General features: G+C 47.3%; 1 protein-coding gene across 1 annotated transcript in view; it reads left to right on the forward strand.

The window, feature by feature from the left end:
- The window catches only part of KIAA1549L (KIAA1549 like), a 107,640-nt gene that overhangs the window by 63,823 nt on the left and 19,879 nt on the right, over positions 1–23,938 (forward strand). Inside the window, exon 15 of the mRNA XM_036259001.1 lies at positions 6,853–6,982. Coding sequence (XP_036114894.1) covers positions 6,853–6,982 — 130 coding nt within the window. The remainder of the gene's footprint in view (positions 1–6,852; positions 6,983–23,938) is intronic.

Genomic DNA, 23,938 nt, shown 5'->3' on the forward strand with positions numbered 1-23,938 from the left:
TCATTTATTCACTCATTCATTCAATCAATTCAACATTTTATGGTAGACAAGACAGCCCAATTGCTGCTCTTATGGAGTTTAAGGTCCGAATTGGGAGAGAAAGGTAACCATCTCAAGTGTGATGGGAGTTTGAAATGTGAGGTCTATGAGTGGGACCAGGCCTTCGGAGGGGAGGTTAGGCCTAGTGGTTTGAATTAGCATCCTTTCTAAGCTTTGTTGCCAGCGAAGCACAGAGTGACCTCACCTACTGGGTAAAGGCACAGAGGTTTTAGCAAAGCTGTGCATCCCCAGCTGTCTTCTTTTCCTCCCCACCCCGAAGCACTTCTTCAGAACTTTTTCATAATTTGAGACCATCTCTTTCAAATGCACCTTCTCCTTGGTGACAGCCCCTTGGCTTATAGCATGCCAATGCTTCGACCCACCCCATAGCCTGGGCAGCCGCACTCTCCACAGACTGGGAGGGACGGGACAGTTCCCTGCCTGAGTGGCAGGCTTGGATAGAAGCCGCAAAGTCCTGCTGGGAGGTGGAGCTAAATTTTATGAATGGAATGAACATCATTTATTTTCAACAAAGAAATGAGAGATTTCTAAACCAGTGCGTTGTTTATCAACCGTCTAATTAGGCTTGGTGAGGATAACAAGCTATTGATGTGAAATCTCAATGTGACAGGAACCTCAATGCAGGTAACTGTAGAAAGAAGAGAAATAAAAAAGATTTTATGGGGAGGCTGAGGGCTTCCTTAGCTTTTGCTTTGCACTTGAAGACTTTTTTTACTCCAGCCGACTTTTATTGACTGGGAGTGAAGTTGTTTTTTCTGGGTTTCTTGCTGACACTCGGAAGATGAATCAAAGATCATGTGCAAATAAGAAGAACTTAACTTGGAAGCTATTTGAGAAATAAATTAAATTTTCAGTTAGGGCTTAAAATTTTTTTTTAAATTTTTTCAGTTAGCTTCAGGTGTACAGTATAGTCGTTAGACATTTATTTATATAACTTGCAAAGTGAACCCCCTAATAAGTCTACTACCCATCTGGCATCATACGTAGTTATCAGTATTGCTGACTGTATTTTCTGTGCTGTGCATTCCCATGAATACTTTGTGACCACCAATTTGTACTTCTTTTTTTTACTTTTTCAATCCTCACCTGAGGATATTTTTCCATTTTTTGTTGTTCAGACAGAGTGGGAGGGAAAGAGACAGAAACATCAATGTGAGAGAGACACATCGACTGGTTGCCTCCTGCACGACTCTGACCGGGGCCGGGAATGAACCATAACTGAGGTACGTGCCCTTGACCAGAATCGAACCTGCGACTCATTGGTCTGCGGGCCTATGTTCTAACCGCTGAGCCAAACTGGCCAGGACCCAATTTGTATGTCTTAATCCCTTCACCCTTTTTACCCAGTCCCCCACATCCCCTTCCATCTGGCAATCATCAGTTTGTTCTCTGTATCTGTGAGTCTGTTTCTGTTTTGATTGTTCATTTATTTTGTTTTTCAGATTCCACATATAAGTGAAATCATGGTATTTGCCTTTCTTTGTCTTACTAATTTCACTTAACATAATACCCTCTAGGTCCATTCATGCTGTCGTAAATGGTAAGGTTTCATTCTTTTTATGGCCAAGTAATATTTCGTTGTATAGATGTACCACATCTCTATCCATTCGTCTTTTGATTGGAGCATTTAATCCATTTACATTTATTTATTGATAGGTATGAATGTACTGCCATTTTATTGTTTCTGATTGCTTTTGTCGTTCTCTGTTTCTGTCTTATTCTCTTGCTTTCTTCTCCTGTATGGCGATGGCTTTCTGTAGTGTTGTGTTGGATTCTTTCCCAGCTGAGGCTTTTGATAAGGAGAATGAACAAAACTCTTTTCCTACAGAGGTCATCTCTGCTGCCTAGCATAGGTTCAGGCCAGACCCTTAAGGCCCTTTGATGACCTGCCGATCTCTGAATGTGTTGTCGATTCTCAGTAAGTGTCTGTTAAAGAAATAACAGTGGCTCTCAAGCACCAAAAATAATATTACATTATTTTTACTACAAATCAAGCGAGGTGAGAATAGGAATAGAGATGAAGCTAGCAAGTGATGGGGTGGGGAGGGAAAGCTTAACAGAGGAAAAGAGAGTGACAGAGACTCAGTGAGCTCCGACGTGTTATCTTGTCACACTCTGCGGTCGGCTCCGGAGGCTGCCCACTGTGTGTGATCAGTCGTCACAGGTTAGAGTTGCCTGTTAATTGCTATTTACAGTTCAACTCTCCAGAACTTCTGCTCTCAGTGACCTGTTCCACGTGAGGGACAGGTGAACTATTGTTTAGTCCAGAGGCAGCATTGGTAACCAGAACTTTACCCTGAGACCTAAATAAATCAAATAAAAGACAAAGTTTAGATTCCAAATGTTGACTCATCCTGAACTCTTTTGAAAGCGTTTTCACAGGTTTTCTTTACAGTCAGGAGAATACCCCATTTTTATGTTATCAACTCTTACCCAGAGACACAAAGTATGTAATCCAACTGAGGCAGACACTGTCAGAGGGCAGCCCCCACCTCACCCCCACCCATAGGTCCCCTTGGCTCCCACTGCACCCATACAGGCCTTAGGTCCTTCTTCCTGGGAGCACCTATGACTCTAACTTGAGGGCTTTTACTCGGCAACCCCAGCCGGAGGTGTCAGGTAGTTAATGTGCCTTGCAGCAGACTCTGTCACTGACACGTGAGGAGAACCTCAAGGTGTAAGCTACACTGTTGTAATAGCCACATTTTCTATTTTCTGTATCTGATGATTTGACATGTGGGGCCTTGCTGACCCTGGAGGAAATGCCCCTCCCAGGTGGTCTAGCCAATTCTCAGAAAGGTAAGGGCTCACCTGCAAGTACACCATCCGTAAGCAAATCAAAAAGCAGAGCCCTATGTCCGTCCCCTTTACACAGGGCCCTCACACTCTGGTCCCCATCCCCCTGTCCTAATCACTTCAGCCAGGTGCCACGCAACTAGGGACAGCCCCTTGGTCCCAGAGTCTGCTGAAATTATTCAAACGATCCAATCCTAAACCTACATACCCGGCTTTGCCCGTTCCTTCCCGCAAAACCACAATAAAGGCTCTGGCCCACATTGTCCCCTCACTCCCTCTGCCTTGTGACAGACCCTGGTGCTCCCCACGGGCCCTCTGCGGTGGGCATGCCCCTGGGGACCTCCGAGTATAACAAGCTGCCTTGGTGGCAGTCATCTCCTGAGCTGTCGCTGTTGCCACACCTGAATAAAAGAACACCTACATTTTAAAACAACTTCCTCCCACACTCTTCCAGTGAGCTTGAGGCCCCTGTCTAATCTGCTCTATATCACACCCTTTACTGGCTTCCTCCCTTCCCCTCTCGCGTCCCTACTTCCCAACGTGTGTGTCCCGGAACCCTCTCCCAAATAAATCACTTGAGCTTAAACCATTACAAAGACTACATCTGGCAGAACCCTACCTAAGGCAGTAACTTACAAAGACAGAGTTGCTCTGATGGAAGCAGGGCCTCCTCCTCCTCCTCCTCCTCCTCCTCCTCTTCTTCGGATGGAGGACTAGATGGCTCCAGTCCATCTTTAAGGAACCCTAGGGTCCCATAGAACACACTTTGGGAACTACTTTCTTCAACTATAGTGGGATTAAAAAGCCCCTAAAAATCCAAATAAAGTTGATCATTACATACCCTGTATTTTCAGAGGTAAAAACTTACTTCTCAAGTTCTCAAGTTTCTACATGTGTTAACTTATAAAGAATATAGCAACAAACCAACAAGAAATGAATACAAGAAATGAAACTCTGTTTAATTAAAGTAAGTCATCTCTCTAAAGCACAGAACTTTTATGCATGTATGCATAACCAATGGACAACAAAGCTGGGGACAGGGCGGGGAGGGAGGGGGAGGAGGGTGTCTATGGGGGAAAAAGGAGAAACATCTGTAACAAAAATAAATAAATAGAATTTGAAAAAAGAAAACACACACACAATAAGTTATCTCTCTACCTGAGAGCCCAATTATTTCTAAGTAGTTTCTTGCACACCACGCACCCTGACGGTCTGGTCGATCGAGATCCATGCTGAACAGCAGCTTCAAGTGATGTATCAAAATGGAGCGTGGTCTTTGCCCGCAAAGGAGGCTGCGGTGCACCTGGTGCCTGAGTGCTCACCCGCACTCACGCTTCTCGAAGGGGCTTACACAATCTCACAATTGTACTTCCAAATAATCTGCCTTACTAATCCTGTGTGTTATCCACCCCCCTCCCCTATTAGTAAGTCTTTTCTAAATAGGCTAATTGGCAATCTCGGGACAGCTGTGAAATCTGTTTGTAATTAGGTCAAAGACCAATCAGTGTGACCATGGAGATGTGATGCTGTGGGGCCTCTCTTGAAGTGTGCATCACTCAGAATGGATTCTGTTCTACATAGTGGTGTCCCGTTCCTAAGGGAAGCTTCTCATGGCAGGTGACTACAGGCACGGTTTGCTATTGTCAGTTTAAGCTCTTCTATTAGTCAGCATTCTGTTGGTTGCAAGTGATAGAAATCCAGCACGAATCGGTTAAATAAAAAGGTACTTATTATCGAACGTAATTGAAAAGGCAAGGCTTCCGCCGAGGCTAGATCCAAGGGATCATACAATGTCTCTCATAGTTCTCTTCCTCTCTCTTCACTCTTTGCGGGCTCCTTTTCAGGCAGGCTCTTACCTCACAGTGGCACATTGGCTGCCAGCCCCTCTAGAAACCTCAGTGCCAAGAGAATGCCTGTTTCCTGGGTGCTCTAGAAGTCCTGGAACTCAGTGTCATTGGACCAGCTCGTGTACCCACCCTCTGACCAATCAGTGTGACCATGGAGATGTGATGCTGTGATTATGCAGCCTGAGTCACATGCCAACCCCCAGAGGAAGCAAATGCCACCAAGAATAGCATATGGGTACCAGGCAAGCAGAGAACACAGATGCTCCGTAAATAGGTGTAAGCAATTCATGGTGAGGGAGTAGGTTTATCAGTGTCTGTTTCATTGCCGAGGCTAATTGCAAGGGTAGTGTTTTACCTTGGGAGTTCTAATGTCCGTTCTGGACTAACAGGGTATGGCTGTTGTGCTTTGACTAACGGATATGTGATCATGAAAAGGCATGTGTACCTGCCAGGTTTCTGGTTTCCCACATAGCCAATGGGAATAAATAATGCAACCTTTTCACCTTCAACCCGTGAATGGTTAGAAGGTTAGTACCTAGACATAAAACAGGTGCTATTTTATGGGGCGTTCTCTCAAGATAGATGCTTTGAAATGCAAGGGAAACTTATTGTTGGATGAGAAGAAAGTCCGTGATTTTATCCCATCTTTGTCACTCTGCAGGATCAGGTGAAACTCACCTGTCCCCACTGGGCCTCACTCCCCACTTGGAAGAGTTACTCTTGCGGAAAAGGCAAAGCAAAGCCACAACCCTCATTTGTTGCTGTTTGTTTGTTTTTTTCACCCTCCTCAAAAAAATTCTTCAATGACAAGTAGAAACAGGACAGTGGTGGCAAATGTTTGCATTTCCAGGGGGGAGCTGAGTGGAGCCTCTGAACATGCTGCTCCCCGAGCCTGGAAGGCTCTGTGCCCGACGGGCGTGTGGCTGCCTCTAGACAGGTCTTGGCTGAAAAGTCACCTCTCCTGAGAGGCAGTCCCTGGTCTTCCTATCTAACTTGTCCCTCATCACCCTCTGTCACATCGCCTTGTTTTTTTTTTTTTTATATTACTATAAGGCTTTTATTGCCAACAGTACTATACTTTATGGTTGATTAAACACACACACACACACACATATGAATATAACATGTATTTATATTTAATGAAGTCTGGACAAACCAGTATTTGTTAGTTCTTTTAATTTTTTCAATTACAGTTTACATTCAGTATTATTTTGTATTAGTTTCAGGTGTGTAGCATTGTGGTTAGACCATCGTATACTTGACAAGTGTCCCCCTCCTATTTCCACCTAACTGGCACCATACATAGTTATAACAACATTACTGACTATGTTCCCTGTGCTGTACTTGACATCCCCACAACTATTTTCTAACTACCAATCTGTTCTTTTCATCTCCTTGTTTTTGTTAATAACGCTTATCACTCTGAAATTATCATATGGTTTATCTGTCGCTCTCATTAGAATGTAAGACTGAGCTCTGTGTTGCCACTGTGGATCTTCATCATCTTCCACAGTGACTGGAACATAGTAGGCACTCAGGAAATATCGGATGGATGGATGGATGGATGGATGGATGGATGGATGGATGGACCAATGGCCTGATGAGCCCCAAACTGCCTTCAGTTTATGGTTCCTTAGCCCAGAGGGGAAGCCACTATGGTGAAGATAGAAAAGCAAATCTATCAACAGGGTAGTATTAAGCATCCCACTAGCCTCAGGGTTTATTAACACATCATGAAACCCTGTCTGCGGAATCAGAAAGATTAAAAGGAACAGGAGGCTGCTGAGTCAACAGTCAACAAAAGCAAATTTGTTCTTCCAGTGTTAGCTGTTTTAAGGGTCAAGGGAAAGCCCTTGGCCTCACCATCAGCAGGATTTTAGATGAGGTTGCAGTGTTGCAATTGATTGTAGTCACCGTATGAAAGAGCATTTACAATCCAGCCAAATGGTTACAGCATCTGGGGGGGGAAAAGTCTTTATTCCACTATTTCTGTGGTCCCTGATGGCTGGGGAAAAAAATACCATCAATTCTGAGATTTGTGAGGCAAATCCGACCAAACCCTTCATTGGTTGCCTGTATTTTGGATCAGTGGAGAATTCCATCTGTCAGGGCATTTGCTGCATCATAACAGTTGTTGAATTTCCTACAGGCAACAGACGAAGAACTCTGTCTACCGAAGCCGGCAGTCTCTGAATAGCCCAAGTCCCGGGGAAACAGAAATGGACCTTCTGGTGACTCGGGAGCGACCCCGGCGTGGAATTCGTAACAGCGGATATGATGTAAGTCTCTGGTGGGCCAAGGTAAACACAAGCTTTTCTTTCCGTGAAAACAAAAGGTGTAGAGCATTCCATATGTTTCAGTTTAGTATGTAGTTGTGGAATTTAAAAACGCAGTAAAATGTTTTATTATTCCTTGTTATCTATTTTTCAAAGTAAGACTATTTGGAATTGCCAGAGTAGCACATTATTGCTAAAAGGGTCTCAGTTTCTAAATCCAATCATTTATGAATAGTACATTATTAACCTTAAACTCAACAGCAATTTTAAATGTCCTTAATTTTTCCCCTCTCTTCTCAGAAACTTAGTGTGAACTATGGCCGTAGGTTAGAACTCGTTGGAATTCAGGCTTCTTTTAATTCATAGCAATGTTAAGAAGTTGAGTTTGTTGATTACATAACTCCTCAATATATCATGGAAATGGTGAGATGTCAACAGAGTTATCTGGTGATTTCATATGATGAAGTACATGTTATTTGTAATGATGTCTCCAAACTGCAAAAATTCTGCTAATGGCATCAAACTTCCCCAGATGATGGGTTATAGTCTGGTACCTCCTATCGAGTTGTGTACATCCTGTCACATGTCATTGTACCCATGAGTTGCACTCACATGAATGATACCCTGCAGAGATATTCAATGAGCTTCACCCGGCCCCAGAATTTCAAATGGTCTTGAATATACTCTTAGGTCTTATGAAAAGTGTTTATTTCCCATGCTCCTAAAATGTTTATCTTATTACAAATAAGAGATTTTCTGTAATGACCTACGATGCAAATATGTCTAGATAAAGTTTTGTTGTGATTTGAAAATAACACTTGATTACTTAAATATACCATGGTCATTTGAAGGCAAGACTTCTCCCCATCCCCTCAGGATTGGTCATTGTTTTCTACAAAAGCTTAAAATGGGTTTCGTTTTGTTTTTTAATGGTCCAATTAAAACGATTAGATAGTCTACCTAATCTGAATTTCTAATTACCTTTCTTATATTTAAACCTGATGTTTGTGTTGGTGGTGATATTCTTATTATTTATTTCTTTTTCCTTTTTAATATAAGACAGTTTGGTAGTTTAATTTTGTAAAATTCTAAATGTTTTGGGCAAATTATTCCCCCACCCCCACCCCCAGTTAAATTATTCATTGTTCATTTTTCTCCTCATAAAAGTATTTCTTATACCAAATGCAGTCATCAATTTAATAATCAGCCTGTGGTTAAATATTGGGCATTTGACTTTTCCAATTACTCTCTCCCTACCAACAGTGAATATTTTTCCTGGATGCTTGTATGATAGGATTCTTAAGTTATGTCAAGATTGATATTTAGCCCTGGCCGGTTTGGCTCAGCGGTTAGAGTGTCGGCCTGCGGACCTGAGAGACCCGGGTTCGGTTCCCGCTAAGGGCATGTACCTCGGTTGCAGTTTGTCCCCGGCCCTGGTCAGTTGTGCGGGTGGCAACCACTCGATGTGTCCCTTCACATCGATGTTTCTCTCTCTCTCTCTGTTCCTCTCTCTCCCTCCCACTCTACCTGAACAAAAAATGGAAAAATGTCCTCGGGTGAGGAAAAAAAAAAAGATTGATATTTATAGGTTTCTTGTGAGATTCTAGGCACAGAAATTTTTACTGTTTGAGGAAATAGGCCAGAGGTTTCTGTATTAATCTTGAAAAGAGAACATTGCGGTTTTTTATTTTTTAACCACTGTGCCTTGAGTTAGAGTACTCACTTAGTACTTTTGGAATATTGCGTTAGTAAATAACCTAGAGGAAGAGAGGTGGTTTTTAAAAAGAGGTTGCTTACCCCTCACAAACGTCTAAATATTCCAATCACAGATTACTTTAGGGAGGCACTAATAGATTTTTTAAAAATACACATTTCTTTGAGGCATGTATGTGATCTCAGAAACATAAGCAAATATGTTTTCTTAAGAGAAAATGATCATCCAGGGAGCAATTTTAAGAATTTAGACTGTTGACTATAAGAATGAAATTGCTTCCTATATCTCCTCCTCTGTTTTTTATTCTAATCATATGAAAAGTAGCTATCATTTACTGACTGTACCCTGTAGACCAGGGCCTATCCTAGTCTTTCCATGTGTGTTATCTAATCGGAGTTACAAAGTCACCAGTCAGCGAGGTACTCTCATTATGCCCATTGTCCAGATGGGAAAACCAAGTCATAGAGCAGTTACATAATTTGTCTGCTCGTCTCTAGAACCCATTCCCTTAGTCATCTGCATTATGACTTCCATCTACACCCACCACACTAAACATCTGTCCTCACATAACATAATATATATTCTATATTTCTGAATCTCTCTACGAGGCTCGATGTCAGGTCTCACAAGACTTCTCACATGGATAACTCACGTTAGCCAAGAATGGACCAGCACATAAAGTAGAAAAAGAGAAGAGTCCTAGTTTTAAACAATGCATTCGTTTTCTGAGTTGTTGATTTTCCAAAAATACCAAGGCACTCCTGGCAAAAGACGCCATTAGCCCAGCAGTGAACAGGTCATTCAGTTGGACACGTGTCAGTCTTCCTACTGGATCTGGGGAACTTGAAGCCAGGCCAAAATTTCCGGTCATTTCTGCCAGATTAGGAAACACCAGGGGGTCCTGCTCCTTGGGAGAAACAAAAGCCCTGGGAAATTGATTTACTTGTGGATTTGTCCCAAAGTTGACTACTTGAGAGTCCCAGCAGAAAAGCCCTCATGTAAAAATGAAAGAATAAATAAATAAGCAAGTTAACACATGTGCCACAGACAAATGCGTTTGGAGTGAAGGCAGTCTGGATTGTTTCAGAATTTTTCCGTAAATCAGGAGGTGTAAGGGACTGTGGAAGAGAACCCCTTAGTCACCCTAACAACTAAGAGATAACAACACGCTCCTGGCAGCAACTGTGGCTCCGCTGGGTGGTAATTTTCCAGGAGGAGGCAGCCCCTGTAGAAGAATGCATGCTTTTAGAGAGGTGTCCAAAACTGATCACTCCCAAAGGGCCAGACCATATCATTAAACTAAACTTTGACACTGAAATTAATTCCTCCCAGTGCATAATGCGGGTGGAAGAGATAATGTCAGCCTAATATTTAAAAACAAAAATATCTCTATTTCAAAGTTGTTGTTTTTTTCAAATGAAAACCATAGAAAATAATGAAGCAGTGAGGAAAAGAAAATGGCCCAAATGTGAATTCTCAGGCAGAATAAAAACCCAAGTGATTTCTCCTGTTATCAGCCAAATTAATAACTTCTGTATGTGGCTGATGAATCAGCCTTTGCTTCCAAAGGGCAAGTAATAATCAGATCATTCCCCAGAAATGAAAATGCACCTCCTCAACCTTGATTTGTGTTTGGCATTTAAAAATCTGTGACGGGAATGGGTGGGCTATGTGCCCTGGCTGTGAAGGAGACTCTGAGTGCATCGTCTGAATTATACCTTTGCAAACGAGCGCCGACCTCTCCGAAGCAAAGACCTTGGCCAGCTGCTGCACGTAGGTGTGTCTCCAGCGCCTCGCCCAGGGGTCCTCGGGCTGGGGCCGCAGAGCGCTGGGGCAGAGCGGCGGGCTCAGACCCTGAAATGGGGCATTGGTTGGAAATGCCCACCGCTGCATTTCAGAAGCGAGATTGCATGTGGCAACCACACCCGTCAGTTCTCATCTCAGAGGCGTTCTTCAGGGAAATGTTTTGAAATGTTAGTGAACACCAGCTGATTTGACAATGGAAAAGTATATGTAAATCTACAGAAAAAAAAAAAAAAAGAAAGAAAAGGTACTCTATCAGGCAAGGCTCAGCGGCAGAAAACAGAAAACAGTGAGTCATTTAAACAGACAAAAAAATGACTGCGAGGAATTAGGTGGTCCCCAAGTCATGGGAGTGCTGGAGGAAGGTTCCAGAAAGACTGAACAAGAGCACAGGGCTGGGGCTGGGGGGGGGGGGGGCTCCTGCTCTGCCCCAAGCAGGAAGGTGGGAAGCGGCCTGCCCTGGATGTGGGGGGCAGAAGGTTGGGCCCTGCTTCACGGCCTCTGTTCAACCTGCACACCAGGGCATGTAGTTAACAGAACTTAATGTTTCAACCACTGTGCCTCATGGAGGGCTTGGAATGTGTGCAGTTTAACGGGCCAGCCTCAGCACCCCAGGAGTGCACGCTGCAAAGAGGCGGTCCACTTCCCCACTGGGGACACCAGGGAGAGAGAGAGGAGGGATTCCCCACCTGGGACACCAGGTGAGAGGGAGAGGAGGGATTCCCCAGCAGGGGCACCAGGTGAGAGGGAGAGGAGGGATTCCCCAGCAGGGGCACCAGGAGAGAGGGAGAGGAGGGATTCCCCACCTGGGGCACCGGGTGAGAGGGAGAGGAGGGATTCCCCACTTGGGGCACCAGGAGAGAGGGAGATGAGGGATTCCCTACCAGGGGCACCAGGTGAGAGGGAGAGGAGGGATTCCCCACTTGGGGCACCAGGTGAGAGGGAGAGGAGGGATTCCCTACCAGGGGCACCAGGAGAGAGGGAGAGGAGGGATTCCCCACTTGGGGCACCAGGTGAGAGGGAGAGGAGGGATTCCCTACCAGGGGCACCAGGTGAGAGGGAGAGGAGGGATTCCCCACCTGGGGGCACCAGGTGAGAGGGAGAGGAGGGATTCCCCACTTGGGGCACCAGGAGAGAGGGAGAAGAGGGATTCCCCACCTGGGGCACCAGGTGAGAGGGAGAGGAGGGATTCCCCACCTGGGGCACCAGGAGAGAGGGAGAGGAGGGATTCCCCACTTGGGGCACCAGGTGAGAGGGAGAAGAGGGATTCCCCACCTGGGGCACCAGGTGAGAGGGAGAGGAGGGATTCCCCACCTGGGGCACCAGGAGAGAGGGAGAGGAGGGATTCCCCACTTGGGGCACCAGGTGAGAGGGAGAGGAGGGATTCCCTACCAGGGGCACCAGGTGAGAGGGAGAGGAGGGATTCCCCACCTGGGGCACCAGGAGAGAGGGAGAGGAGGGATTCCCCACCTGGGGCACCAGGTGAGAGGGAGAGGAGGGATTCCCTACCAGGGGCACCAGGTGAGAGGGAGAGGAGGGATTCCCCACCTGGGGCACCAGGAGAGAGGGAGAGGAGGGATTCCCCACTTGGGGCACCAGGAGAGAGGGAGAGGAGGGATTCCCCACCTGGGGCACCAGGTGAGAGGGAGAGGAGGGATTCCCCACTTGGGGCACCAGGAGAGAGGGAGATGAGGGATTCCCCACTTGGGGCACCAGGAGAGAGGGAGAGGAGGGATTCCTCACTGGGGGCACCAGGTGAGAGGGAGAGGAGGGATTCCCCACCAGGGGCACCAGGAGAGAGGGAGAGGAGGGATTCCCCACCTGGGGCACCGGGTGAGAGGGAGAGGAGGGATTCCCCACTTGGGGCACCAGGAGAGAGGGAGATGAGGGATTCCCCACTTGGGGCACCAGGAGAGAGGGAGATGAGGGATTCCCCACTTGGGGCACCAGGAGAGAGGGAGAGGAGGGATTCCCCACCTGGGGCACCAGGAGAGAGGGAGAGGAGGGATTCCCCACTTGGGGCACCAGGTGAGAGGGAGAGGAGGGATTCCCTACCAGGGGCACCAGGTGAGAGGGAGAGGAGGGATTCCCCACCTGGGGCACCAGGAGAGAGGGAGAGGAGGGATTCCCCACTTGGGGCACCAGGTGAGAGGGAGAGGAGGGATTCCCTACCAGGGGCACCAGGTGAGAGGGAGAGGAGGGATTCCCCACCTGGGGCACCAGGAGAGAGGGAGAGGAGGGATTCCCCACTTGGGGCACCAGGAGAGAGGGAGAGGAGGGATTCCCCACCTGGGGCACCAGGTGAGAGGGAGAGGAGGGATTCCCCACTTGGGGCACCAGGAGAGAGGGAGAGGAGGGATTCCCCACCTGGGGCACCAGGAGAGAGGGAGATGAGGGATTCCCCACTTGGGGCACCAGGAGAGAGGGAGAGGAGGGATTCCTCACTGGGGGCACCAGGTGAGAGGGAGAGGAGGGATTCCCCACCAGGGGCACCAGGAGAGAGGGAGAGGAGGGATTCCCCACCTGGGGCACCAGGAGAGAGGGAGAGGAGGGATTCCCCACTTGGGGCACCAGGAGAGAGGGAGATGAGGGATTCCCCACTTGGGGCACCAGGAGAGAGGGAGAGGAGGGATTCCTCACTGGGGGCACCAGGTGAGAGGGAGAGGAGGGATTCCCCACCAGGGGCACCAGGTGAGAGGGAGAGGAGGGATTCCCCACCTGGGGCACCAGGAGAGAGGGAGAGGAGGGATTCCCCACTTGGGGCACCAGGTGAGAGGGAGAGGAGGGATTCCCCACCAGGGGCACCAGGTGAGAGGGAGAGGAGGGATTCCCCACTTGGGGCACCAGGTGAGAGGGAGAGGAGGGATTCCCCAGCAGGGGCACCAGGGAAGAGGGAGAGGAGGGATTCCCCACCTGGGGCACCAGGAGAGAGGGAGAGGAGGGATTCCCCACCTGGGGCACCAGGAGAGAGGGAGAGGAGGGATTCCCCAGCAGGGGCACCAGGTGAGAGGGAGAGGAGGGATTCCCCACCTGGGGCACCAGGAGAGAGGGAGAGGAGGGATTCCCCACTGCGGCACCAGGTGAGAGGGAGAGGAGGGATTCCCCACTGCGGCACCAGGTGAGAGGGAGAGGAGGGATTCCCCACCCCGGGCACCAGGGAAGAGGGAGAGGAGAGAATGGCCAGGCAGAGCACTACTGGGAAGCAGTCAGGGAGTCAGTGGAGGAAAGTAAGCAAAGGGGAAGCTGGAAGCATCACCCCGAGCTCAGTACCTGCCGCCTGCCCGGTGTGGTGTGCTGTGTGTGACAGGGTGTTTATCTTGCTGGCCTCTCTCTGCTGACAAAGCAGCCAGTTTCCCTTTGGTCAGGTGAGCAGTGGTTACAGGAAGGAGGCCGAAGAGTCGGAACAGTGGTTTTGATGGGTTCCATTTGCTGGGGAATGAAATATGATCTGGAAAGCCCCTGACTGCCTGCAATAGCTTACAGCAAGTCTGGGGCCTTCTAGATAAATGTGTATACCCTGTTATTAATGGGCGCCTCTCCTGCTCACCCCCGCCCCCAGCATGATAGTGGAGGCCAGGGCAAAGCACAGCCATGTCCTGGCACCACCTGGTGTTCCCAGTAAAAGGTCCAATCAACTTGTGGTCGCATTGAGAAGCAGGTGGTTGGATTTGGGGGTTTTGCCCTTCACCTCAACCTGCTTGTTGCCCTCTGACCTAGGTGCTCTTGTGCTGACTCCCCGCACCATCCCACCTAGAACTGTTTGTTACATGTGTCTCCCATCTCAGGCTTTAATTCCCTCATCCTGCCTCTGCCAGCTGCATAAACTATTAATAACCCTGCTTAATCTGTTAGTGCAAATTAATTTATAGTACAATTGTATTTTAACAGGTGTGTTTAATCCAAAGGAATTTTCAGTGATCACCTGAAATCAGGGTGTCATTGAGCCTGAGGCCGAGGTGAGGTGTGTGGTGGTGACGGGGGCCTTTGGGTGTCGTCCAGATTTCACCAGGCTGGTGGCTGTCCAGAAAGATATTGTTAACCCCACAAAGGTGAAGGCCCCTTGGCCAGTGAGGAGCAGGAGGTGGATTTTGTTGGCAGGTTTGGGAAAGAGTAGGCCCAGTTTCAGGACGGCCCAGTGACCTCACCCGGAGCCAGGTGTCCCCTGCAGGCTCAGGACCTCCCTCCTACAGGGGCAGTTTCCCACGGGGCAGGGGACAAACAGCTCCCCTTCTGTGGTGAGCGCACAGTGTCATCTGCCTGCTCCTTTTCTCTGGCTCCCTCGGATCTGGATGCTGCCTGCTCCTACGCCTGGCACCCACCTACCCTCCTGCCTCTCCTGGACTCAGACTTCATAGCCTTGACCAGTGTAACCCCTTATTGCAGGCCAGGGCCCCCAGCATACTCTTGGTCTGGCCACCTGTAGGGGAAGCAGGATTGGACAGAGTTCAAAGCGGGGCTATGGTACAGATACTGCAAGGTCTCAGCTGATCCATGGGGAGCTCTGGAGCTCACATGGCCCTACAGAGTTGTCCTGAGTGACAAGGGCAATGCCCAATTGGCAGCTGAGGGCCGGCAGCTGCGGGAATACGATCTGTGGTTCTGAGCAGCACCTCAGAGTGTCCTCTCTGCACTGGTCCCTCCCAACCCTGGTTCTCCTTGGCCCAGAAGTGGCCTTCAAAGCCCTGCAGGAGCCCGAGGCCCACGGGCAAATGAGAGCACCCCTTGGGAATGTCCTTTCCTTTGCTCCAGCAAACATTATTGAGTGCAGTGCATCATTGCATCCTATCTGCATTGAACAGGAAAACTCAACAACACAGGTCCTGAAAAACAAAGGAAAAAAACTAATTTAAATATTGCAAAAAAAAAAAAAACCCAAAACTTTTGCGTATATTCTGTTCATATTGTACATTACAGGTTATATATTCCTTTACACACATTTCTCTATAAGGCTGTATATATAGGCCATGTATGTTTTACTATGTGGCCGATTTAAGGGATTTTCAAAGGTTTTACTATACATGATATTTACCTCTCTGCAGACATTAGCTCTAAGCCCCACAAGTACTACCTGTGGGAGGCTCTACAGAGAAGAGAAAAGCAGATTAACTGTAGCATTTGCCCAAGGTGCTTTTATGGACAGGCAGGTAGAGATACACGCAGTGTTCTGTGGCAGTGACCTTGGATGGGAACAGAGAGTCCTCCTGAAGGCCTGACCTTGTCTGTCCCACAGTCTCTGCCAGGTCCAGTCCCCATTACCCACCTGCTGACGCTGCCAAATAACTGCCAGAGGAATTCGAAACCACACACCCTTGTTTAAATCCTTCCGCAGCTCCCCACACTTTCGGGGAATAGACTCAACTCCAAGCTCTGACTCAGGACTCCTCTTCCCTCTCAGTCCTCCCTCCATTTCAGCCTCTCCTCTAGGGTCAGCCCTCCGGCACCCCTCCAGCACGCCCTTGCAGCTGCAGCTTGCCACCCACTGCTCCAGCCCCATGTGCCCATCCCAGACTTGTCACGTAGTGTCCCACACCCTCTGTGTGTGTCTGCCTCGAACGTTCCTTCCAGCCTGCTTCATACAGGACAGGTTTCTCCCCCTCAGCACTGTTGACATCTGGGGCTGGACATTTCTTTGTCCTGTGCATTGTAGGATGTTTAGCATCCCTGGCCTCTACCTTCTAGATGTCTGCAGCACCTCCCCATTGTGAGAACCAAAAATGTGCTCACAGGTTGCCAAATGAGCACCGCCCGTGCGGATGTTGCTTTCAGAGCTCAGTTTAACATGATCTCCTGCAGAATCTTTCCCTCAGCCCCTTTTCTCTATGGGTCTGACTCTGGTGCCTGTCCTTTGTGTTCGGTAGCACCTGGGACTCACCCCAGTCAAAGCTCTTCCTCCGTCTTCCCGCTGTAGGTTCACATGTCTCATCTCCCCGTTTGACTCCTCAAGGACAGGAATCATGTTTTATTCATGCTGGAACCTCAGCGGCCGGAATAGGACCTGGCAAGTAGGAGATGCAGTGTCTCTATTTGCTGAGCAAATGAACAAACAAGTGTGCCAACCTGAAGGGGTGACTCCTGAGCCGAGACCTGAATCGTGGGCAGAGTGGTAACTCCGAACCACTAAACATTTGATTTGACTGGCTTAGGAAGAGGAGAGACAAATGCATGTTACTGTTTAAAGTTCAGTCTAAATGGTGGTTATCAGTTAGGATGCTTTGGCTAAGATAACAGCAGACCCACCCAGCTCCAACTGTCTGAAATCCTAAGAATGTTTGGGTCCCGTGAACCCAGGCATGGTTGGCTGGGGCTCCGTTTCACTCCTCTGCACTCATGCAGCGCTGTCCTCCTCCATTTGTTGGCTTCATCTGCAAGTCGGTTCTCTCTGGTAGGAAATGCTGCACAGCCTCTGGCCTCACATCTGCACAGCCTCTGGCCTCACACCTGCATACTGCTTTGATCAGCACAAGAAGAGAATTCCTCTTTTCCCAGCATCAAACAAAGTTTATGGGATTTACTCTAACGGGGCCACTGTAGGTCAAGTGTCCACCCCTGTATCAATCACAGTAGCTGTGGGGGGAGGGGGAGAAGTTGATTTCACCCAATCAGATCTCGCCAATGGAGCTGGGGCAGGCTGAGATCCCCCCTCCCCAGCCCTCCAGGCCCCTTTGCTGAGACACAGGGTAAAGAGCGGATGGAACAAAACCACACCATCCTCCCTGTCAGTCCTCGCTCCGTTTCAGCCTCTCATCTTGGGTCAGCCCTCCATAAAAGGAAGGGTCAGTGTGGTGCTGAGCCAATGACCACTATTACCGTGGGCTTGGGAAGCCCTGGTTTTAGTTAGAGATTGTGTTTCGGAGGCAGATAGAGTGACAAAGAGGGGTTTTATGAGTCTGTCTGGATTTTCAAGAGGAGAAAAAGCAGGTGTGCGCTGGGGTGGGGAGGGTCTGTTTTATTATGGAGCAGTGTCAACCCTCAGGATGACCCTCGGTCTCCCACCACCTCGGCGTACTCAGCTAAGAAGGTGAGAAAGCCCTGGCCGGTTTGGCTCAGCGGTTAGAGTGTCGGCCTGCGGTTCAGAGAGACCCAGGTTCGGTTCCCGCTAAGGGTGCGTACCTCGGTTGCAGTTTGTCCCCGGCCCTGGTTGGTCGTGCAGGTGGCAGCCACTCGATGTGTCCCTTCACGTCGATGTTTCTCTCTCTCTCTGTTCCTCTCTCTCTCTCCCACTCTATCTGTACAAAAAATGGAAAAATATCCTCGGGTGAGGATAAAAAAAAAAAAAAAAGGAGAAGGTGAGAAAAAGCGGTGATGACTCACCTCAAAAACAAAAGGCAACATAGCTTCCCAAGAGAGAACACCACTCTTCTGTGTTTACTTTCAGGTTAACTCCTTCTGAAAAGGTATTTTTAATTCACTGACTGGGGCTCAGAGATCCTTCTCAGCATTCATGAGAAGTGCTGTGGAATGGTTATGCCCATGTTCCAGCTCAACTACTCACAGCAGTGTGAATTGGGGCGAGTTCCTTCACCTCTCTGTGCTTTACTTTCCCATCTGTAAAATGGGGAGCCAAGTGGTACCCGCCTTTAGGGTTGTTGTGAGCATTAAATGAGTTCATGCAGGTGAAGCGCACAGGGAACTGTCACAACTATGGCTAACGGAGTCTGGGGGGGACAGAGGGGTACCCTTTTTCTGTTTCTTTTCCATTCTAACACTTTAGACAGCTCAGAACTGCTATGAATTTTGTCACACACCAAAGAGAGGACTGTATTTTTCAAACGGTGCCTTTCTCCAGCATGATAGGACCAGAGGAGGGCTTGGTAAGGGATCCCAAGACCTTCTCCCCAACACGGGTCACACTTCCAAAGGTGACCACCAAGGTCACACAAGGTGGCCAGTCGTAACTCAGGGTCAATGGGATGTCGTGACTTGCTCAGTAGTTGAGTTTCCACTGCTCTGTGGAGGCAGCAGGTTACGGGGGAGGGAGGCAAGGGGAGGGAGCCTGACACTCCTACAGGATGCATGTGGTTTGCTTTGGGAGCAGTGAGTGATGCTGAGACTCGTCCATGTGCTGGGGGTATTGAAGCACCTGCTCTTGCCCTTGATTGCCCATCCCCATGATCTCAGCGGAATTATGGGCCCCTCCTGAAAGCTTAAAAAACGCCACTCTGCTTAGAAATCTATGCGAGACCCTATAATGTCATTTCTACTCACCTAAAATACAGATACAGCATGCTGTTCTCATGTCCTTATAGCTCTGAAGGGGTTGTGGGTCATCCTATGGAAAGCAATCAGAGTGAAATTAGAAACTGCTGGGAGTTTTTGAAAAATTCCATTTGTGCACCTGTTGCAGAGGAGACGTCATCAAATCATTCTTTTGAACCCCCTACCTGTCCTGAGAGGCAACTTTCCCTTCGTTGTCAGAGAAGCTTTTGCGATGTAGGCTCAGGAGGAGGCTGCTGGCGGCCCCTGTGCTGTGACAGCTCTTCTCGCCGCAGAGGAAGTGAAAACTCCCTGAAGTTTGATTTTCACAAACAGCTTCATAAATATGTCCCTACTTCCTCAGTGACAGGCAGCACTTGCAATGAGGCTGTCAAACAGGCGTAGCAGCATTGAATGCAGAGAAGCAACACTGTTTCGTGTTGCCCAAAGGATCTTATTTGGTGGAGAGAAAAATGGACGTGGAGTCAGAGTGATCCATCATGTGCAGACGGCCCAGAGATCTGTCTTCTGAAACCCTGCTTGGTCTTCACTGTGAAGTGGCAGAATTTGTTCAGACTCTGTTCTCCTTGCTGGGTGAGACTGTGATTGACACTAAGCGGAAAATCACTACCTTGAGGCACATTTTGGAGAGAGCCTTCAAATTCTTGTGCTCTGGAGATGAAGAACCTGGGTGAGGCAAAGTGATATTGCACACATTTGTGTATTCTTGTAAGACATCTATCTACTTTGGGGCTCATAGCTCAAGAAATTCTAGAGTACAGTGCTTCAAGAGTCCATTCCTCCTCTTCAACTCCATTTTAAATAAGATGGTCTCTTTCATTTCAGACACCTGCAGATGTCTTTTACTGTTGAGGACTTCTGAGCAGAAATCCTCTAGGCTCTATTTTAAGACTGGTTGCCATTCATTCATTCCACAACTATTTATTAATGCTCTACTAATTGCCATTCTGAGATGCATGGCATGAGGAAACATGACAAAGCCCCTACCTTCATGGGATTTATATTCTAGTAAGGGAACAGATAATGAACTCGTAGACCATAGTGTCAGAAATGCAACAGAGAAGCATAAAGCAAGGCAAGGCAGCAGAGAATAACAGGAGGTGCTCTTTATAGGTCCACCAGGGTAGGGCTCTCTGGGGAAGTGACTTCTAAGCAGAGACCTAAAATGAGGGAGCCAGCCATGCTGACCCTCTGGGGAAGAACATTCCTGGCAGAAGGAACAGCAAGTGGGAGGACCCAGAGGAAGACCTAAGCTTGGGGAGCTCAGAGAACATCAAGGAGACCCTGTAGCAAGATGCTCGTTCTCAGTAAAGGGTCTCAGCCTGGACTCCTTCCTTTACTTCAGCCCCGCACATCTATCCAATCCTGTCAGCACTCTTCCAAAATGTATCGTGAACTCATCCGCATCTTCTTTGTCCGTGTCCACTCTAACCCAAGCCCCGGCCATCTCTTCTTGCCTGGATTACTATAAGTCTTCTAACTGACCTCCCATAAATTTCAATCACGTTTCTCCTCTGCTTGAAATTTGTCAAGAATTTTCCATTGCCTTTTGAAAACAATCTAACCTTCTGACCATGGCCTTTAAGACCATGCGTGATCTGGCCCCTGCCTGCCTCTCCAGCCCCATCTCCTGACCGTCAGGGCCTCAGCCACGTGGTCCACGTATTAGTCAGCTCAGTCTGCCCTAGCAGAGTTGTACAAACCTGACAACTTAAAACAACTGAAATGCATTTTCTCACAGGGTTGGCAAGGTTGGTTCCTCCTGAGGGCCACAAGGGAAGGACCTGTGCCCAGCCTCTCTCCTTGGACTACGGATGGCCACCTTCTCCCTGTTTTTACACTGTCTTCCCCCTTCACGTGTCTGTGTCCAAATTTCATCTTAGAAGTCTTACTGAATTAGGACCCACCCTAATGACCTCATTTTAATCTAATTACCTCTGTAAACACCCAGTTTCCAAATGCAGGCACATTCTAAGGTCCTGGACGCTTAGGATTTCACAATATGAATTTTGGGTGGGGACACAGTTTAGCCCATAGACGTCTACCTTCTTCTTTCTCAAATGCTATAAGCTCTCTCCCAACTTAAGCTTTTTTATATAAGCTATCCAGTAATCATCCTATGGCTGATCGCTTCTTCTGCTCCCTCAGAAGTTACTTCTTCTAAAAGACTTTCCTGATCACCCCCATTGAACTAGCTATGTGGCCTAACTCATTGTGTCTGTTTTCTTAGGCAAACTCTGTATATGATAAAATGTACAGGTCTTTAGTGTACAACTGGATGAGATTCGACAAATATGTATACTCTTGTAACCACCAATTTGATCAAAATACAGATTTTCATCACTTCCAGGAAGTTGCCTCATTTTTTCTTTCAGTCAGTCTTCATCCCCACCAACTTTTCTGATACCTACCATCATGGTTTTGCCTCTTCTTAAACTTTATGTAAAGGGAATTATTCAGCATGTACACTTTTGTGTCTGACTTCTTTTGCTCAAAACGTATCTTGTATGTATCAGTAGTTTATTTTTTTATTACTGAGTGCTATTCCATTGTATAATTCTACCACTGTTTATCCATTATCTGTTGTAGGACATTTGGATTGTTTTCACTTTGGAGCTACTAGGGGGAAAAAAAGTGCTATAAACACTTTCATGTAAAAACGTTGTGAATACGTGTGCTATGGTCTGAATGTTTGCTTCTCCCCCAAATTATGTTGAAATCTCAACCCCTAATGTATTAGTATGGAGGTAGGGCCTTTGGGCGGTGATTAGGTCATGAGATTGGAGCCCATAAATGGGACCAGTGCCACATGAAAGAGATCCCACCGAGTCCCTTCCCCCTGTGAGGACACAGCGAGAAGTCTGCAGACCAGAGCAGGGCCCGTGCCCAACCTTGCTGGCACCCTGACCTTGGGCTTTCAGCCTCCAGAACTGTGAGAAATACATTTCTGTTGTTGATAATCTACCCTGTCTGTGTTATTTTATTCTAGCAGCCTAAACGGACTAAGACAATATGTTTTCCTTTATCTTGGATAAATTTGTAGGAGTGGCATTTCTGGGTTATAAGGTAGGTGTATATTTAACCTCTTAAGAAACTACACACAGGTTTACAAAGTATGTGTACTGTTCACCCTCCCGCCAACAGGTGGTAGTTCTAAGTCTACTCCTCAACCTCATCAACAGTTGTTCTTTTTCTTTTTAGTTTTCTCATGCCAGTGAATGTGAAATGCTGTAATTTCCCTAATTACTAATGGTGTTTAGCTCTCTTCATGTGTTTATTTACCTATGGACACTTATGTATCTTCTTTTATTGAGGTGTCTGTTCCAGCCCATTGCCCAGTTTTTAAGTTGTTGTTGTTGTTTTTTTGTCGTTGTTGTTATTCATTTGTAGGAATTCCTTATGTGTTCTGGATACAAATCCAAATACTTTATCCTGGCTTATGGCTTGTCTTTTCACTAGTTGTCTAAAAAAAAAACAACTGCAACTGCCTTTTTTTTTTTTTTATCCTCACCCAAGGACATTTTTCCATTTTTTGTTCAGATAGAGTGGGAGGGAGAGGGAGAGACAGAGAAACATCGACGTGAAAGGGACACATCGAGTGGCTGCCACCCACACGACCCAACCAGGGCCGAGGACAAACTGCAACCGAGGTACGCACCTCTAGCGGGAACCGAACCCGGGTCTCTCTGGACCACAGGCCAATGCTCTAACTGCTGAGCCAAACTGGCCAGGGCTGCAACGTTTTAAATCTTGATAAAGAAGCCTTAGGCCTACAGAATGTGCTCTAGGACCAGCCAGTAGGACTGAGCTGTGTTGGAATATTTTCCAGAGAGAGGATACTTGGAGTTCCCAGCAGGGCTGTAATTTCCTTCCAGTTTGTCCCTGGGGTGTTTCAAAGAGAAGTGGTGTCATATGGATACTTAGCTACTGTGTGGGCCGTCCTAAGTGTGTGGGGCTGGTGTGCTCTTTTGAAAACAACGATGTGTCATGTAAAAAATGATATTGGCTAAGGAGTTTTGTCACCGAAAGGGTTTATTCAGGGGGGAAAAGAAGGTCTCAAGTCAGTGCATGTGGTCGTGACGTCTCACGCATGCTGCACAGGATGGCAAGATGGAAACTATACAGAAGGGAAGAGGAAGTCAAGGGGAGGGACAGCTAACGACCATGAGCTTTACGGTAAGCACAGGGTCTTCCTGTTGGGTTCTCACCATGACAGTGTGAGAACTCCTCCCGTAAGCCCTAGCTCCTCCCACAGACCCATGTTCATTTAGTCTCAGTTATCATCTTTATCAGTTGAAAGGCACCATCACGTCCAGTGGGCACTATCAAGCTCAAGTCCAGGGCTCATGTATGTTCAGGTGTAGAGAAGAAATGGCCTTAATTTAAAAAAAATACCTGTGGCCTTTGCTGCTAAATCTGAAATATTTATTTGCATATTCCCTAACCCAATAATTCTACTTCTAGGAATTTAACCTAAGGCTGAATCCATGGTTATAAGCAAAGTTTTAATCACAGATATACTTATTTCAGAATTGTTTCTGTAGTAAGATACTGGGAAACTACCTACAATAGTGGACTGCTCAATATTGGCTAAAAACTCCATATGGCAGAATGCTGTGGAATCATTTAAAGTTATTCCCTTTGAACACATATATTTGTTGACAGATATATGTAAATAAATGTTGTTTATTTATTTACATATGTTGTTATATATTTAATATATATAAGAAAGAGTTTTCAAAATATATATAATATAATCCCATTTTATAAAAACTTGTATGTATATATACACACAACTGAATGTATATATTTCGTTTATAAAATTATGACCCAGATGGCTCAGTCTGAGAGAGTATCTGTGTCAGCAAAAGTAATTTTGAAATACTTCTCCTTTATTCATGTTGCCCAGTAATACTTTAAAAATCCCTTTAAATTCCTCTCCCATTCACATACCACAGCTGCCTTTGTACCTCTCTCCAAAATCCCATTTAAACATTTTGCAGCCCACACCCCTTCTCCCTCTTTGCTGTCCCCACTTCTTATTCTCTGTGACAAAAGCTGAAGAATCTGTGTGGCAAATGGTGGTTCTCAGAAGAGGAGCAGGGGAACACTGAGCCTGACCAAACCAGCATCCTTTGCTGTGCCGTGGGGTGGGGTGGGGTGGGGTGGGGTGGGGGGAGTGGGGGAGAGTGCTGGCGCCGGTCCAGCTTTCCTGTTCCTCATTCTAT

Source organism: Molossus molossus, unplaced genomic scaffold (assembly GCF_014108415.1).
Source record: "Molossus molossus isolate mMolMol1 unplaced genomic scaffold, mMolMol1.p scaffold_m16_p_13, whole genome shotgun sequence".
NCBI lineage: Eukaryota > Metazoa > Chordata > Mammalia > Chiroptera > Molossidae > Molossus > Molossus molossus.